Here is an 18,111-nt window from a genome sequence, read left to right as displayed (position 1 = left end):
CCTGCTTCAATATCAGTAATCTAGAATCATATAAATTGTTCAGTAGATATTCTAGCAATTTCAGTGGCCTCTGTCTGCTTAAAAATTATAATATATAAAGATGCTTCACTAGTTCAAAATCAACTACAAATTAGAAATTTTCTAATATTTAAATAATAGATGTATTCCATTCCTGAGAAATTAAAAGTAATCACTTCACTGGCTGTCTACAGAATTTAGCTGTAGAGCATCCAAAATCAGCAATGTGCTGCTATCTGGAACAAATACAATGCCTAATATTACAGTATTGTATCATGAAGTATCATGTTATAGAAAATTTGTCTGTACAAACCTTAACTTGCAACTTCGTAATGTTACCGCTAATTAATAATTCTCATGTCTCATGGCTAAATTCAAAATAGTATTGCTAAGGAGAAGTGGGTATGTTTGACATTTCTTATGCAACGAGAGTTCTATTAAATTTAGCCCCCTCTTCCATATCTAAATGTAAGTAATGTTAACTGCCTGGTGTGTCTTTCTGATAATGTATTCTTCCGTAAGGACAGAAAAAAATAAAAAGCTTGCAAATAAATTTTAGTGGGCCAGTTTATCTGCTAAATCCAGTTAGAAGTCTTGCTAATCCAAACCATGAGGGAAGAGTAGCAAGCTTAGTTCTAGCTACATTTCTGTAATCTCATGTTACTAATATGGGCAATGGAAATTTAAATTTTTTTGAAGCTTCTTCTGAGCATACAGATGTAGTTGTGCTTACTCACTTTTTATTTCAAGGCAAATTCATATCTACTTTTGGAAATGCATACTTTCTATTCCTATTTAACTAAACTGTTGGAGGAATCCCCATATATTAAAACATTTGGGATAGATATAATGACCGCTTTAAACATTGCTGACTCACAGTTTCACAAGTTTTTCTGTTTCATGTCTACTCCACACCTCCCTTTTTTTTTTCTTAAATGGTTGAATGAAGAGACTGAGAATCACAAATTCCCATCTCCGGTTTTTCAAGACATCTCCTGACTAGAAGAGAAAAAGCTGCCAAGTTAAGCTTTTCCCAAACTACTTTAACAGACCAGTGAATGGCTGAGGATTGCAGCAGTTTCAGAAAGCTCAGTTTTTGAATCAGTGTAGTTAAAGCAACAGCACAAAACCATGTTTGGACAACACCTAGTTACAGAAAGCCTACATACTGCACTTTGAAACGCTTGTGTAAGAACTGTGTAAGTCATAATGTGGCTAAATGTGCCATCTCTGATAGTTGATCTATTTAGACAAATTAGTCTATTCTTTTATCATAAAAAGTTTCTATGACAGAAAGAGGAAACGACCTGTATGTACAATTTCAAAGCCTTTTATATGACTAAGAGCAAAGCTTTTCCTTACGTACTTTTTTTGTTCAGCCTCAGAAACTCTTTTCTGAGTGCAATTTGAATTACTCTAGGAAGCAAATGCATAACTTTAAACCTTAGAGCTTCATAACACAAAATATAGAACAAATTTCTTTGAAAACAAAAGTTACCATATGCAAAGAAAGAAAATGTTCTCTACTGCGTTGCTGAGTCACTAATGCTTTTCTTTTTACTTCACTGAGCATGCTCCAGCAGGTTGCTTTTAAAAGAGGTCTAAAAGCTGAAAAGCTCAACTAAACCAATTTAAAGGGAAAATAAAATAAAGAAAAAGCAAGACAAACTTCTAAATGCATCAAGTTATTTTTCCCCACAGATAAGCCAAATAAGTTTTTTACTTTTATTATTACTACCTATACAAAAAATACAGTTATGTAACTTCCCTAAAAAATTTGTTTTGCCCCCCACAAAGAAACATGAAAAATTCAACATAAAGTTAATATTCCTTCTTGTTACTGATGCTAATACAGTTATGACTAATTCAAGTTCAGTACTACCTCACATCTAGCTTGCAGAGCTATAAGAGAGTTGGTCATGAAGCAGAAATTAATTGTAAATTGAGTTCAGTATCAATAGTCTTGCCCTACAAAAGACAAGCCCTTAAATTACATGGAAAATACCACAGTTTTACTAGAAACATCCTTAAAACAGTAGATAATAAATTCCATTAAATCACCTGCTCCTCAATTCTAATAAGTATTCCACACAAAATATAACCATTTGTTCTAAGTTTTTTCCATAATCTGGTTTAGCCCAAATGTATTTGCTTTCCTGTTTCTGAAATGTCTAGAATCCAAGTTTTCTACACCTTGACATCAAGAAGCATTAGTATTTGGGGAAGGAGAAGGTAAAAAAAATTCAAGTGCACAAGAAGTATGTCTGGAGAAGAGTTATGCTACCAATACCCTATGTATTTCAGGCTATCAGTATTGTAATTCTCCCCAAATAGTTCTAAGGGTTACTAGAACAATAAAAGGCTATTTAAGAAAAGTTATGTAAAAGTGAATTAATTTATTTTAACTTTTATTAACTTCAGTTTAAATTCCACTGATTAGATGGGGTAATCTTAAACATTACGTTATGTCTTATTATAAAATACATTTCAAGAAAGCTGCATGGGAAAGATTAGTTTTAATATGATCAGTATTTCTGCTGCAATGACTAGTGAAGACAAGCATCTACTCCCTATTAACCTACCTTGAAAAAATGTCTTATTGAAAGCTAAAAATTACTTCTTCCTTTTGATCATGTCTGTAGTAATGACTAAACTTTGTCTAAGGGAAGCCGAAACTATGCATCTATAAAAAATTTTTTAGCAGGCATAAACTTAGCTTTCAGGGAATCATATTGGAAACAAAGTTTTTTCAAGTTCATGAAAGCAAAAGTGGTGAAATTTGACTTCCTTCTAAAATGGATCTTGAAATGCAAAACTTGAAGCTGTGAGCTAGTACACACAGTGTCTGTTCTGCATTGTGCAAAATCTGAGACAAGATGCTTAGTCATAGTCCAGATATTGTAAGCAGCTAAATCTGAAACACGTGCTTAAAATTCCAGGGACTTTCATTTTACTGCTGTAGTCAGATATAAAAGATGCATTGTTTTAATGTGCTTAGATCTACTTAAAAACTTGTCACAAATATAATTCTCTAGTTACAAAATATTCTTTATTTACAACAAAGTATGTTATATATTAAAAAGAACTACTAAACAACAATAATATTCTTAATCCTGTGCATTTTGCAAGCAAATATAATGGGTTCTTAAGTAAATGTCAGATTTTCTGTGGTGAAAAGCCACAGAGACCAAAATAACAAAATCAGTGTTTTATGGTTTGCAGAAAAAAAAAAAAAAGTTAAAGTTGCTAGGAAATTACAGAAATGCCAACTAATGGTGACTGAGTAGAAGAGGGGTAGAGAGGAACTAAAAGGCTATTTTAGGATGTGATCTCTTCTTCCCATTTTCAGTCAGTAAGGAACATTTCTTGTGTCTTACTGTTAATAGTGTAGCTGATTCAGATGTGAAATAATAACTTCCAAAGAGAAAAGAAGTATCTTAACCCATTTAAATAATAGCACACAATTACTCTATTTAAATTCAGTTGGCATGTGCATTGTTCTCTGGCACTTGAACAAAAAATGGATTTCCTTTGAATTCATCACTATCTATGGCTTCCATCTGTTTTAGTTCAAACATAAAACTTAGCAGAATTTTCACTGCAAGAGTATGATGGTGAAACTGTTAAAAAACAGAAAAATTTCTTAACTGTAGACTGAAACCATATACTCATGTCCCTAGAAAGCACAGAGTAACTATGGAAATTTACTGAGTTTTTCAGAAGTGTCTTATGTATGAACCCAATTCACTTTAAAATCTTAAAGCTTTGTCTTGTCTTAATTCTCGATGAAAAATTATTATTAGAAATACATCATTTTCATCTATTGTATCATAATGAAATATGAAGAGACGAATAAAAATGGGTCTTTTCTGTGCTTGCTGTGCCTCTGAAAACTCTTCTGCATTAGAAAGCCAAAATGAAAACAGCAAGATGGCAGAGGGAACAGAGCAACCACTTCCATTTGTCATGTCAGTGTGCACAAAAAAAGTGATGAAACCAACTGGCTTTCAGGAATGTGAGAAGTGCCAATGACAGTATACTGCAACAGAAGATCTGCATTCTCTAATTTTATGCCTAACAGTAGCTTTACGTTTTAATATCCTTCCTGATGGTTAATTTGGGTTCAGATAACCAAGGAAATATTAGTCACCACCTGAGTGTGGCAAATTGAAGCAACAATGCTTTGAAACAGGGATGATCTAATTAGTTACCTTGTCTTTGATGACATACGCATTCTTTTAGTCCACAGCAGTTACCACTGGGCTAACTGCTCACAGGTTTCAACCCCTTTGTGTTACTTAGTAGTATTTTGTAAACATGCAGAATAGACAGAAACTGAATTTAATAATGGACTTAAATGATAAAATTGTGAAAACTGGAATGAATTCTCTGTAGGCAATAAGAAACAAGAGATCAGATTTAAGAACATCTAAGAAAATTTAATTTCATCTTTCACTGTAAACAGGAAGAAAATTAACTGGCTAACTAAATGCTACCTACTTAGTGATGCTTTGTAGAGATTTTCAGCTTGAAAAAAACCCTGAGCTTTTGGCTTTACATTGTAAATCTTACAAAACTATTGAATGCTATCTGAATACTACAGGTCTTCCAATTGATTACAGCTCTTAAGAGAGCCATGAGCAGACTCTAGCAAAGTGTCTTTCAAATTAGGAGAACACAGGCTCTTATGTGCTAATGTAATATCTATTAAGTCTAGCAGCCTCTAGAAATTGAGAATGGATGGGATAAAATAACGATATTAAAAAGAAAGAAATATTTTTAATTTTTTTAAATTTTTTCCAATTGCTTCAATACTGATACTTAATTTCTGCAAAGCAAGCCTGAAGTCTTGGATAATTTTAAAGTTAGATTGTGTTAGTCTAATTACAACACCACAAATGAAGTAACATTTGATCAGGCCAAATAAAATGGCTTGGACTCCCTGCCCCAAAGTTCAACAATAAACGCCACCTGAGGTTAAGTATAGAAAAACAGAATTCAAAAGAGCTAGTTAATGTACAGTGAACAGAGGAGTTAAAATTGAAGCCCACAAATATTAGCTATATGCTTATTGCTGTGGCCAAACAGTTTGAACAGAGCCCAGAAGGGTAAGAGGAACCAGCATTCTAAAGCCAAGTGTATTTCTGGACTTCTTCAGACAAACAGAAACTGGAGAATTAGATGCATTATTATCCTCCAGAAGCTTAGAAAAAATATTTTAAAGGACAAAACCTGAATTTATGAGTGGACTTAATTTTATTTTCAGCTTTCACTGCAAAGAAGGGGAAAATTAGCTGGCTAACACTGGTAGCAGTTTGACTCCCATCCCACCTTCTTTTGGCTACCTCTAACAGAACAGTGTGCCTTCACAAACTGAGGTAGAATTTCCTACAGCAGACAAGTAAATTTCAAATAAAACTAACTATGAATTTCTTGGGGGAAAGGAGGGAAGTATGGAAGGGAGAGAGAGAAAAATCTATGAAGACACTAAAGCTTAAGTTTTAAACAACTGTAAACCAATGTTTTCAATAAAATACAGCTTGAGATTGACCCTTCATGTGAGTTGAGAAAATAATTGATTTTCTATTTTAATATGAACCTAGAATCTAAATTAGCAATCAGTATTAATTCAAATATGCAGAATGGATGACCCTTTTTTCTTTATTTAGCATAATAACATACCTTTAAGTGGATCATGCTCTGCTCTCATAATGTCAATAAGGGAGTTTTCCAAAGAGTGCATATTCAGACTGTCATACATTCTATTTCGATCCTAAAAGAGAACAAAATCCTTAGTATTGGAATACAAATTCTGTACTTTTTAACAGGAAACTTGAAAGGAAGACAAAGGTGCCTTCTAAAGGCTGTACGCTTAGACACTGGAGATGAACAATGATACAAAAGCTTAAGATACCTGAATTTATTAACAGTAAGTCCTGATTTTATTAACAGTATGTTTAATTGCATTCAACTATTAAACTAGAGATGCACTGTGAAGAACTCTTTTGTGTTTGCACTTTAATAGCCTGTGATTGCCTGTTTCCTTCAGAAGAACTGCTTGAATCAGTTCTAGTGATCCTTAGCAGTTAGGCATTAGACTGCTTAATGAAGGAGACTACTGTCTGTAAGACCTCAATTTCATTTCATGCAGAAGTTAAATAGTGAGTAAGATGGCGAACTACAGGACAAGGACAGTCACCTCACAGAATCACAGAATCATCTAGGTTGGAAAGGACCTTGAAGATCATCTAGTCCAACTGTTAACCTAGCACTGACAGTTCCCAACTACACCATATCCCTCAGCGCTATGTCAACCCACCTCTTGAACACCTCCAGGGATGGGGACTCCACCACCTCCCTGGGCAGCCCATTCCAACACCTAACAACCTGTTCTGTAAAGAAATGCTTCCTAATATCTAGTCTAAACCTCCCCTGGCGCAACTTGAGGCCATTACCTCTTGTTCTATCACTTATTACTTGGTTAAAGAGACTCATCCCCAGCTCTCTGCACCCTCCTTTCAGGTAGCTGTAGAGGGTGATGAGGTCTCCCCTCAGCCTCCTCTTCTCCAGACTAAACAACCCCAGTTCCCTCAGCCGCTCCTCGTACGACATGTGCTCCAGACCCTTCACCAGCTTCGTTGCCCTTCTCTGGACACGCTCGAGTAATTCAATGTCCTTTTTGTAGTGAGGGGCCCAAAACTGAACACAGTAATCGAGGTGCAGCCTCACCAGTGCCGAGTACAGGGGTAAGATCCCTTCCCTGTCCCTGCTGGCCACGCTATTTCTGATACAAGCCAGGATGCCATTGGCCTTCTTGGCCACCTGGGCACACTGCTGGCTCATGTTCAGCCGGCTGTCAATCAACACCCCCAGGTCCCTCTCTGACTGGCAGCTCTCCAGCCACTCCTCCCCAAGACTGTAGCACTGCTGGGGTTGTTGTGGCCTCATATGAAAGAAAACATTTTCTTGGTGCTTGACTAAGTACCTCACATGGGCCCTCAGCCCTCTGCTAGGACTGCACTTCCTGGCTTCTGGGTGATAAAGGAGACCCTCTGCATACAAAGACTTAAGTTACAAATGGTCAGCACTAAATGTGTTGAAAACACAAGGTTGGAAAATTAAAGCTAAACTATGAAAAGAAAATGTCACAAAGCCTTCCAGAGAACAATTTTTTGCACATGAAGATTAAGAAGAGTTACCATAATGTCTTACAAATATTTTCACTGAAGGTAATAAAAGTCATTGTAATAAATCATAAATGTTTTCACTGATTTTATGCTCAACTAAGACATTTTCTCCCATGTTTTCTAATACACCCAAGTTACAGAGGCAGAAAAAAGATGACTTCTAACACCTCTGGTCTTTCTGAGATACCTTCAGAGACAAAATAGTTTGCGTAAAACCTTAATCTGTTCTACTTGCAAGGCTTCTGGCTGGACTGTATTGCACTTAAAGGAATCCTGTAATCATGCCCTAATTTTACTGTTGTCTTCTTTCTGGTTGCACTGTAGTAACTCAACGGAGTAGGATGAAATACACCACACACATCCCATGACCATTAAAATTCACTAAGGATGCAGTCATCCACATAGTACATATATAATGGGGACAGAAGGTATCTGACCCACACACCCACTGTGACTTTCCATGACAGTTCAACAGAACATAGATTAATTTCAAACTACATCCCTCAGCAAGCAGATATGCTTCATGGTTGAGGAGTGAAAAAGCAGGCTTTTGAAATAGAGGTTTTCTATGAGTCAGAGACCGTGACTTATCAACAGCTTTACAAAACAAGCCATGATGAAGCTAAGATTTTATTTTTGTCCTTCTTAGGAAGTTCAGTCAACTTAATACAACATTGGGATGAAGAGGAAGAAGCCTTTTTTTTCCAGCTCTCTTTTTCTCAAACAACTGTGAAGAGTAATGGCTTCCTGTTAGATAAGGAATCTGCTATGTTCATTTGATTGGATCCTTTATTTTCTTTTAGAAGCCCTTAGATAATTTTAATGACAAATTTAAGAAGTAGGTTGCTCTTGTCTCCTACCACTGACACTTTGTGAGGTGATCTTCAACCTGGTTTGAGTGCCAACAAGTCACCAGTACTCTTTGAGTTCACCACAGTCTTATTTTGGGACTGGTTGGCTTTTATTCAGTTTTCTAGCTGTCCTGAGAAGCAGCAGAATGAATGAAACTGAAGTGACTAATCTGCTTCCATGCCCTTGCAGGTTTGTTTCTCAATAGTACAATGAAAAGAACCTGCTTACCATAGCAAACTTGCTTTATATAGAAGGTGTGAGCAGTGACAATGCTGGATCTGTTCCCTACCGTCCCCTAGAATTGAGAAGGTATCTCATCAGGATTTTTAATGAAGCCTTAAATTCAGCTGAAGTCAGTACTTGGTAGGTAGTAAGTGCTCTTGCAAAAACCAATGCTGAATAAACTGAAAACGTGCTTTGCTACCTCTGTAGCTGATAGGTGAAAAGAACTAGCATTGGTAAAAACTGGACTGAACTGTATGTATGACACTTTATCTTTGTTACAGGCTCACTAAGTAAAATCCTATTTATTTTTTATCATTGCTATATACATATATGTTGAGATAAGACATAACTATCTGGCAAATGGTCATTACTTTGCTCTGGAGAGCAGAAGCCTGTAAGAAAGGGCTCCATTGTTGTTAATTCCTAAAACTGGCCCACTTGGTCATGGATCTTACAGAGAAATGGAAAAGTAAAACATAACATGCATTTGTGATTCATTTGTAGACTGCTCCACTGGCTGACATTGTGCAATGATTATAACTTCACCCCTGCATCCTTCTGTTTTGCAAGTTCTGTGTATCCAAAGTGAAAGGTCTTGCACTGCTGGAAGCACAAGAAAACACTTTTCCCATTCTCTTTACACCTTAGAAAGTTCATATCTATAAAGCTAAAAAAAGAGGTTTGTTTCTTTGAATTTTATTACTTAATTTCTGGCAGCGGAAACGTGTAATAGGCATGCACCATACAATATGAAAATGAGAATGAAATGGGAACTGTATTCTGCTATTTCACTACCCACACCATACCAGCCACTTGTGAGTTTAGGTAGTATCCTGGTAACCAGTGCTTCAAACTTTTAACATCTATTCCAGTTAATACTGATGAACTAGGTACTATAAGCAACATTATCTGACATGTAACTATCTCAAAAGGAGTAAGTCGGGCTTTGGGTACAAGGTTCATTGTAAACCTTTGTGCAACTACACTTCATAATGCTAAAACACTGCTTTGTTCTCCCCAAATACGTACATCATATCTTTAAAGAGCACAGTTACCATCTATGCAAATATGAAGCTTTCATTTCAAAGCAGAACTTAAGAGTATTTCAATAATGTAGGTCACATCAGCAAAGATCTTCTAGAAAGTTCAGCTGTAGAGAAAAAAAAAATCCACAACAGTTTCAAAAGGGGACAGTTCTACTACAGCATGCTCTACTCAATCGGAAAACTTCCACTGTGATTTTTGTTGATCTTTGGGACAAGCACAGCAACTACCAGCGGTGAACATGATTGTTTTAGATAGTTCTCCATACATGTGGAAATAGTCCTAATTCTTGGGACTATCTTCAGTTTCATTATTTCAACACGGTTGATAAGCAGTTATCTTCTAAAACAACCTGGAACTACTTTTAAAACAACATGGAAATAGTCCCAAGAATTAGAACTATTTCCATGTTGTTTTAAAGGTAGTTTGAGGTTGGTTTAGAAGATAACTGCTTGTCATCCGTGTTGAAATAATGAAACTGAAGATAATCAGTAGTACAAAGGCATTGATACATAAGTGTGTATGTTAATACAAGTTTTGTATCATCCTGACTCCAAAAGCCCCTTTTATCAAGGCTGAATTCCTGCAAAATATTTTGCATTTCCCTCACCTCTGTCTCTGGCTCATCAGTCCTGTGCTAAGAAGCAAGTGAACTCTTGCTGTATCAGAAGGTCTCTATCTCAGTGGAATGTCACAACATAATGCTAGTTTTTTTCCCAGAGCCAATAGTTAACTTCTCCTAAGCACCACAAATTCTCACACTAGTTTTTTATTTCTATTTAACTGTATAAACATTTGAATCCTGTTTGATCTACCTCCGCACTACCAGAATCACAACTGCATTCATACACAGCAGAATTGGTTTTGGTATAACTGCCTACAGATTCAGAGGTATACAGCTAAGTGACAAACTGTCATCTCAACTTAAAAGTTAAGATTATGTGAAGTTTATAGAAAAGTGGTAACTATTTATGAATTTTTACAAATTTACACAATATAGGAGAAGCATGAAGTATTCTACTCACAGAATACAGTTAGTGCTAGAAGGACTTTTGACACTGTAATGCAAAATACATCTACCGAGTGCGTATTTCAGAAGTCCTCCCCCCATACGTCTAAATGTGGAATGAATGGGAGGAGGGCAGCTTTCTCTGAAGAGCAAGTCTCAACACTAAGTTGTTGGACAAACCATTTTTCTAGACACAATTTAGGATTTCTAAATATATCCATGCAATTTATGCAAAGCTTATCCTGTTTGAGCATTTGCAGAAACAGTGCAGTCACATCTCAAAGCTTATATACTGTCATTTATGCATAAAGCAAATACAAAGAGAAAAACTATTAAACAGTGAATACAGTTTTGCTAATCTTTAACCACATACACTAAAAATAGATGTTCATAGTTAAGAAGTTTAACAACTTTGAATTTTGGACACATGCTTTAAACTACTGATCTGTACACTTCCAACATAGGTATTAAATTCAATCTTTAAAATACGCCCCTTTACATGTCCCTTCATATTCTACAGAAATGTAGCACCATCCAGTGGGGCTGGAAACAAAAGTCATAAAACTTCCAGTCAGTTTCAAGTACAGTTGTAGCTGGCTGTAAAAAAGACTCTGTAGCTTTGACCTTGCTGAATTAACTGAATTTTTAAAAAGCTCAATTAATGAAACTTTTAAAAATCATTTCACAAACTAAAATGTTAACAAGTTCAATTTTTTCACTTTAAAACTGACCGCTAAATACAAATGTGTTCTAAGACTAGAAAGTGACAGCTGATTTCATAATAAACTATTCAGACTTTAAAAAGTACCTGAATATAGTATTCAGTGTTGATGTTCGCAGTAAAAACCTAACAATTAAGTACATTATATATTCTAAAATATCTTTGGTAGCATCTAAACTTCAAGTCATTCTCATTTTAGTGAAAACATACTGTAATCATAAGCCCCTTGTTGAAACCATAAGTAGTGTAAATGAGAAACTTAATATGAAAGCCTATGACAACTACCATTTTAGCTCTATAAAAAAGCAAGGAGGACAGCTTAAAGCAGACGTATGAAATTGTTTGGTTACTTTCCATGGTGCCATTAGTAGTAAAGATGCACTATAGTATCTGGTAGACATCTGTGAATGGTCAACCTGACGACAAAAGTGTTTTAAAGTTAAAATGACACAATCAGCTATGTAAGCTAACTAAATTGAGCCTAAAATGCACCAAGAACAGGTCTTGTGGCAAAGACACATCTACTTCCCAACTACATAAGCATTTAAAAACAAACAAAAAAATCTCAACAGCATGTACTGTGTATCCAGAGTGCAGTACTTCAGCTCAAGAATATACATTCATAAACTGGAAACAAACCAGACACATTATGGAGATGATTAAAGGCTTGGCAAGATTAGACTTGTGAGGCAAATCTAGAAGATTTGTATATTAATAGCTTCAACAAAATAACTAAAGGAACAATTAGACATTTGAAGGGGAAGTTGTTATTCAAGATTTGGGTTCTTTTTGGGGTTTTGTTTGGGTTTTCTGTTTGAGTTTTTTTTGTTTGTTTTTGCTTTGTGGTTTTTTTTTTTTTTAACCCTCTCCACCCCCCCATCTAGAAATATCTATACAGCCTTGAGTACTTAAATGCAAATACATCAGACCATACAGTAAATGTACCGTGGGATAGGTCTTAGCTGAGAACGTATTCATTTTAACTTAGAGAACAATCGTGCTTTGGCAGACAGAATGAGGTGAGATATGCTACTTAGCATATATATCATTGCTACCTTATCATGGCTGCTAAATGTTTTGTTGAATTTCCCTAACTCCGATTTTGACTTGCATTAAGAGAATGAGCTGTGTAACTGAAGCAAATTTTAACAGTAGAAGAGAATTATTAGTTCACAAGAAGTCATAAAAACATTGCATGGAAAGCCCCACAAACTCTCTGCTAATTGATTCCTTTGAATCGTTTATCTGTGCAGCTCCCAATACCATTTATTCAAAGGTTTTGATCCTGAAATTGGAAGTATGGCAATGGATTATTTTCTCCAGCTAGAGATATCCCCAGTCTGGTCCTCAGACACAAATACCTGGTTTTGTATGTTATTTAATCAGCCCCCGGTAATCAATCTACCCTGGAGACACTGTTCTGTTACAAGTATTGCCTTAGTAAAAATAAACTGGTAAAGCCTGGTTTATAAATCGGTGCTTGGACAATTACACTAGTCTGAAGACTAAGGCAATTCAGCAGCTAGATACTCCAAATGCCTTCAAGTTTAACATGACTGCCAAACACTCAGCACTTCTGAAGCAACAGGCCACCTATTTAGGAGTCTATGCATGGCATTAAGAACCCAATTTTAGCAACTTGCTCTTCATCTAATATTGACTGTTATGTGTATCATCTAGATTAGCCATTTAAACTGTTAAAGTACATTTATTAAACTGTATTAAAACTGTCATATTGAAAATCTGAAATCCTCCGAATGGAAGTGATCATAAGACAGAAGCAATATGACAATGTCTAAAACTAACACCTGTTGTGACATACAATCTTAAAACTCATTTTACTTTGCAAGTGTTTTGTTTTCTTTGAAAGCTTTAGCACATTTCAAAAATAAATAGAAAAAGAAAAATCTGCATTTGTGAGAGATGCTACCTTACCATACAAATCCCCAGCTGGAGAGCTATATTCAAACGTAGATTAATAAAGCTCAGCTTCCAGGACCATGAATATTGCACGTACTGTTTGTTTGAACAAACAGGAAGGACAAATCAAGGTGAAAAACACCCATACATACAGTGTATTTCTTAACTCAAAAGAGACACAGCAACTAAATTCATATTTATAGAATGCAGTGTTTTTACTAGAATTAAAATAGTTAAAACACTGAAGTGTGTAACAGTGAGGTGTATTACTAAACTCTATATGATAGGTTTTAGTAAGCTTATTTGCGAGATATTAAGAAACATTAAGCTTGCAATCAAAACAGGGTTAGCAGACACTGCAATTCTTTGAAAAAATTTTAGAAATAGTTAATTATTTTCCTCATCCAAGGAGCATAAAAAATGAATCTAAAAACCACTGATTTTTGTGCTTGCACTTTGGCCACAGAAATGCCTGAAGCATGTGTTTTTGGGAAAAAAACAGTATCTCTGGTTAGAAATATATTTTTAGCTTTGCATCCTATATTAATTTTTTTTGGTACTTTAGATCAGGGAATAGTAGAGAATATTCACATTGTCTAACTTCTTAACATGCAATTTAAGTGCATAAACTGGAATCCCAGGGGCTGTTGTAAGGTCAGTGGTACCAAATAGGTTCTTCTAGAGAATTAGATTATCTAAATAAGGAGCCTAGATTGTCTCTAAGGAGAGAGAAATAGGCTCCTCAATTAAATGCTTAAGTTACATAGTGTGAATACCTGACAAGATTTCTAATTGTTTCTTAATGATTCCAGTACAAGGCAACAATCCCTTCCCTACATGAAGTACCTATAATGGTGCAAGCAGTGTGGCAGAACTTAAGCTTGGAAACATAATTTTGTCTGTGAAAGAACTTTAATTGATGAAGTTTGTGTTATCTTAAAAACCTGAGGGAGGAAAAAAAAGCATCTTACAGTGAGTCACGTAAGAAAAACTTGGCTATTGGCTTAATTTGCTCATGTTTAAATCAGTGTTGCCATGATGTTTAACTACTTTTATTGAAAAACAAAAACTCTTCAACTTTGGAAAATTCCCCGAGAGATGCCCTTCATAACTGCTGTAAGTAAAAGCAGCTTTGCTGTAACTGATGTGGCCACTGTAAATTCAACTTCACATGGGATACGTTTCAATTTTAACTGTAAGTACGGAAAATCTGCTTTCATTCCTTTAAGTAATACACCTAAGTACTTAGTTATCAGTAATGACATTCATTGTCACTGGTATGTTAGTTTACAGGCAAGAAACGTTATTTTCATCAGAACTCATGACAGTTCTATACTGGGACCATTATCCAATGCAAACACCAGAGAATAAAGAGGTTTCATGGAAGGGAAAAGCTTTGAATTTGTATACAATTTCTGTGTGGCTTATTTTGTTTGCATCAGGTACGTGTTTCACAGAAACTGGATGAGCAGCTGACACTTGAACGCCATTCAGACTTAGCAAAACATATACAGTATTTGAAAAAATGGTATCAGAACATTAATAATCTACCAAAAGTTAGTCAGCGAGGACACTGGCTTTTCTAGGCCATTTTCATTTGCTAAGCTTGAGCTCGCTGAAGTTCAGAGGAGAGGTGCTTTGTCACCTGCCATGCAAAATGATTACTGCAGTTAAAACAAAGATGCGTGATCATGCAGAAAAGTATTCTGCAAGACTGTGAATGATGCTGTATGCATTCAACACGCATGCTAAAATGTGTTTGCTCTGTGGAAGCTTGAATAAAAGCTGGGAACAGGCAACTTCTACGTACACATAAACACTTTCGTGCAAGGCTTTCCAAATGACACAAAAGTTAATTACTGCTATTTTTGAGTATCTTCTGAAATTGCTACTGTATCTTTAAGAATCCTCAATCTAAATACCTCAGCCTTTTATGGAAGGAGACAAGCACAGTACAAATTAACAAGATGGGTGTTTGACAGCATCGCAATTGCCAACACAAGTCCTGATGAAAAGAAGCACAAGCTCCAAGCTCTATTTAACTTTCTCATTATGACTTGCAAAATGTAACAGTCATCACAAAGAATTAACCATATAACAATAGTAGAACAACTGAAAAATAAGAACACGATTTCAGTGTAGGAAGGTAATTTATGGAAACATCTAGTATTTCCACAATAGCAGCAGATAACACTGCAATCCTTCAAAGAGGATTATTTTTACTGTGTTCTGCAACTATCACTTCATACATGTAAGGGAGATTTAAGCACAGATAGATCTATAGCATAAATATAGCCAGACAGGTCTATTTTCTTGGTGGGTCTGGTGCTCACGGGTAAGACCAACAACAATTAAATGTGCCCACGTTCTCCCTTTGATACTATCTCTTCAGAAAAAAAAACACCAAACAACAAGACCCCCAAAATGGAAACATTAATGTGATTTATTATAAAGTTAAATTGCAAGGATTTTTTTTCTAATCTTCTAGAAATTATTTAGATTATAGTTTGAATGCACAAGACTTTTGTTTAGACACGAGTTCATCTACATTAGATGACTGCTGTAGAAGCTTCTGAAAGTTCAAAGTAATAGTCATACTGACTTGTAAGGTGTGTTGACTGAGTAAATATATTCATAACTTGTGCTTAGCTGCATATGAATTCCAAAGTATACGTCACTGCAGTTTCAACATATGACGGCATTAATATTTTTAACCCTGTTCCTTGGGCTAACATCTTCAGGAGACATCTCAGTGTTTACTTTCAAATATTCCTGGAGCCCTCCACCACAAAGCATTATCTATAATCTGTTTTCCTTAACAGATCAGGTTGAATACACAGAGAATGGCACTTTTTTTTCCCCACCTTTCCACCCACATGAAAATTATTCAACCATGATATTCCAGCTAGTAAGGCTACTTAATTGAGCAGGTCTTCACTGTATAGGCAAATACTCTTAAGTTTTCAGGTCCAATGCATACACTTGGAGCAGAATTTAGGTTATGTCCAAAAGTCACCATTAGCCTCAAGAATACTGCAAGTATCAGAGCTCACCTGGAGAGTCAGGAGATGGCCGCTTGTGCCAAATGGAACTCCACCAGCAAAATGGTAAGAAAAATAGGGACTCTAGTGGGAAATCTGGTCCCAGGGAGCACCCTTTTGCCATTATTGCAGCTACATAAGGATTAGCTTGCTAACTGATGCAAATACAGCTGTGCAAACTCAAACACGATCACAATTATGACAAATGAAACTCTAGATTACTCTGTGTGAAACCTAGAAATCCCAACTATAATGGCTTTATGCTCCACATAAAGATGCAAATTATTTTCTCTGCATATTATCTTTTTTACTTTTGCTGAAATATAGTAGCTCAGTGTGAGACAAAAACCAAAGCTGACACAGGTGTACCCAAAATTAAAGAATGTACAGAATTAACGGAATAATCTGCTTTCTATTTTAAAACATATCATTTCTAAAATAAGTTACCCAAACTTTTTTTTTTGTCACAAAAACCCCATGCAAAAACTACAAATTGTTAGAATGGCAACTGAGATTGGGATCCAAAATAAAGGTCTGTGCTAACAAGGTGTTATGACTAAATGAATATAGGCAGGAATGGGAAAAATAACATTTTACCAACAGGTAACTGAGGCTGGAGTTAAGTGACTTACCTAAAGTCACATAAGACATCACTCACAAAATTCAGGAGGTGAACCCAGATCTTTAGTTCTAAGACACATTCTCCTGTTTAACAGTTCTAAATCACAGGGCTTCCAGCCAAAACATAACATAAAAGTTGCTAGAATGTGAAGGAAAAAAAAAAAATCTCACTAACATGCAAATGTCAGCCTAGAATACCAGTAAAAAGACGAACATGACAAAGACTCAGAGCCATCTACAAAAGTAAGAAGACCTATGTACAACGACAAGCGAACAAAAAAATCCTTAGTTTTAAAGGGATATATAAGAACATGAGCATTACTATAGGCAGAAAACGCTTGCTGGATTAACCCTATTTCGCTCTATTGCTGTCACTGGCTACAGTTTCCATCTTTCTGGACAGTCAATATTCTTAACTGTGAGAATTATATATTGCTGAATACACTGAAAACGTCGCGGTTAGTTGCAATATAGAAATATGCAATTTTCAAACCATGTATTAGGGCTGTAACCCCTGTTTAATTCTCCTTTAAAAGGAATGAAGCCAAAATGCTATACAAGACTATGAACACACCAGCTACACACTATCCTTACCTGCAAAGGAAGGAGAGTATTACTGTTGTTGTCAGTTCGGAAAACATTATCTTCAATCCACGATTTTGGTGTCAGTGATGGAGTGGAGCGAGTAAATTTAGGAGGAGCTATGACATTACCAGAAAAGGGCTTCTTCAAAGGAGAGATCTGGTTCATAGTTCCTGGAATTCCCATGTTTCCAGTTCTACGATGGTCTCTGCCATGCATTCCTCCCCAGGATATATTTCCTGTGCTCCAGCCACTACTCTGATTGCTCCAGGGCGACTGCTTCAGAAGAGGCTAAAAAGAAAGATTGATTTATATTATTTTGAAAATACCTGAAATATTTTTCTTCTTAAAAACCAACAAAACCCAAAACAACCAACCACCAAGTAATCAACGCCCAGAGATTTCTATAAATCACTCTTTCTTGAAAACATGTAAATTAATTAGTGAGACAAGGAAGAAAACACAGCATCATAAAATAAAAATTGTAATCCCCATTCCCCCATGCATCCCCCAGAAAAACCCACAGTACTTGTACAAGCATTTTAGATTATAATTTTAGTAATTGGCAGCATTCTTTAAAGCTATGCAGTAAAACAATACCTGGGTGTAAAACCACATTACAAAAGACCCTAAGACCATTTTACCATACATTACTTGATATTATATAGTGAGATCCTTGCAAAAATAACACAAGAATTTCAAAGAGATCAATTTTTAAAATTATTATTAAAATAATTATTCTTATTCTAATAATAACTATTTCTACTCAGTAATAGTATTTCACTACAGTGAGTAGAAATTTAAAAATTAAAATTCAGATGGCAGATTGATTCCCCCCCCCCCAGTATTTTGAGTATCACTGTCTCAGTATTACCATATAAGAGCAAAAAG

At 35.6% G+C, this 18,111-nt stretch overlaps 1 protein-coding gene across 2 annotated transcripts in view; it reads right to left on the bottom strand.

The window, feature by feature from the left end:
• Positions 1-18,111, bottom strand: part of CPEB2 (cytoplasmic polyadenylation element binding protein 2) — a 55,853-nt gene that overhangs the window by 34,319 nt on the left and 3,423 nt on the right. For both annotated transcript variants that reach the window (XM_074822147.1, XM_074822148.1), the window contains exons 2-3: positions 17,233-17,511; positions 5,701-5,791 (exon numbers count right to left, since the gene is read on the bottom strand). In XM_074822147.1, coding sequence (XP_074678248.1) covers positions 5,701-5,791; positions 17,233-17,511 — 370 coding nt within the window. The remainder of the gene's footprint in view (positions 1-5,700; positions 5,792-17,232; positions 17,512-18,111) is intronic.

Source organism: Strix aluco, chromosome 4 (assembly GCF_031877795.1).
Source record: "Strix aluco isolate bStrAlu1 chromosome 4, bStrAlu1.hap1, whole genome shotgun sequence".
Lineage (NCBI taxonomy): Eukaryota > Metazoa > Chordata > Aves > Strigiformes > Strigidae > Strix > Strix aluco.
This window is presented reverse-complemented; position numbering and strand designations above follow the sequence as displayed.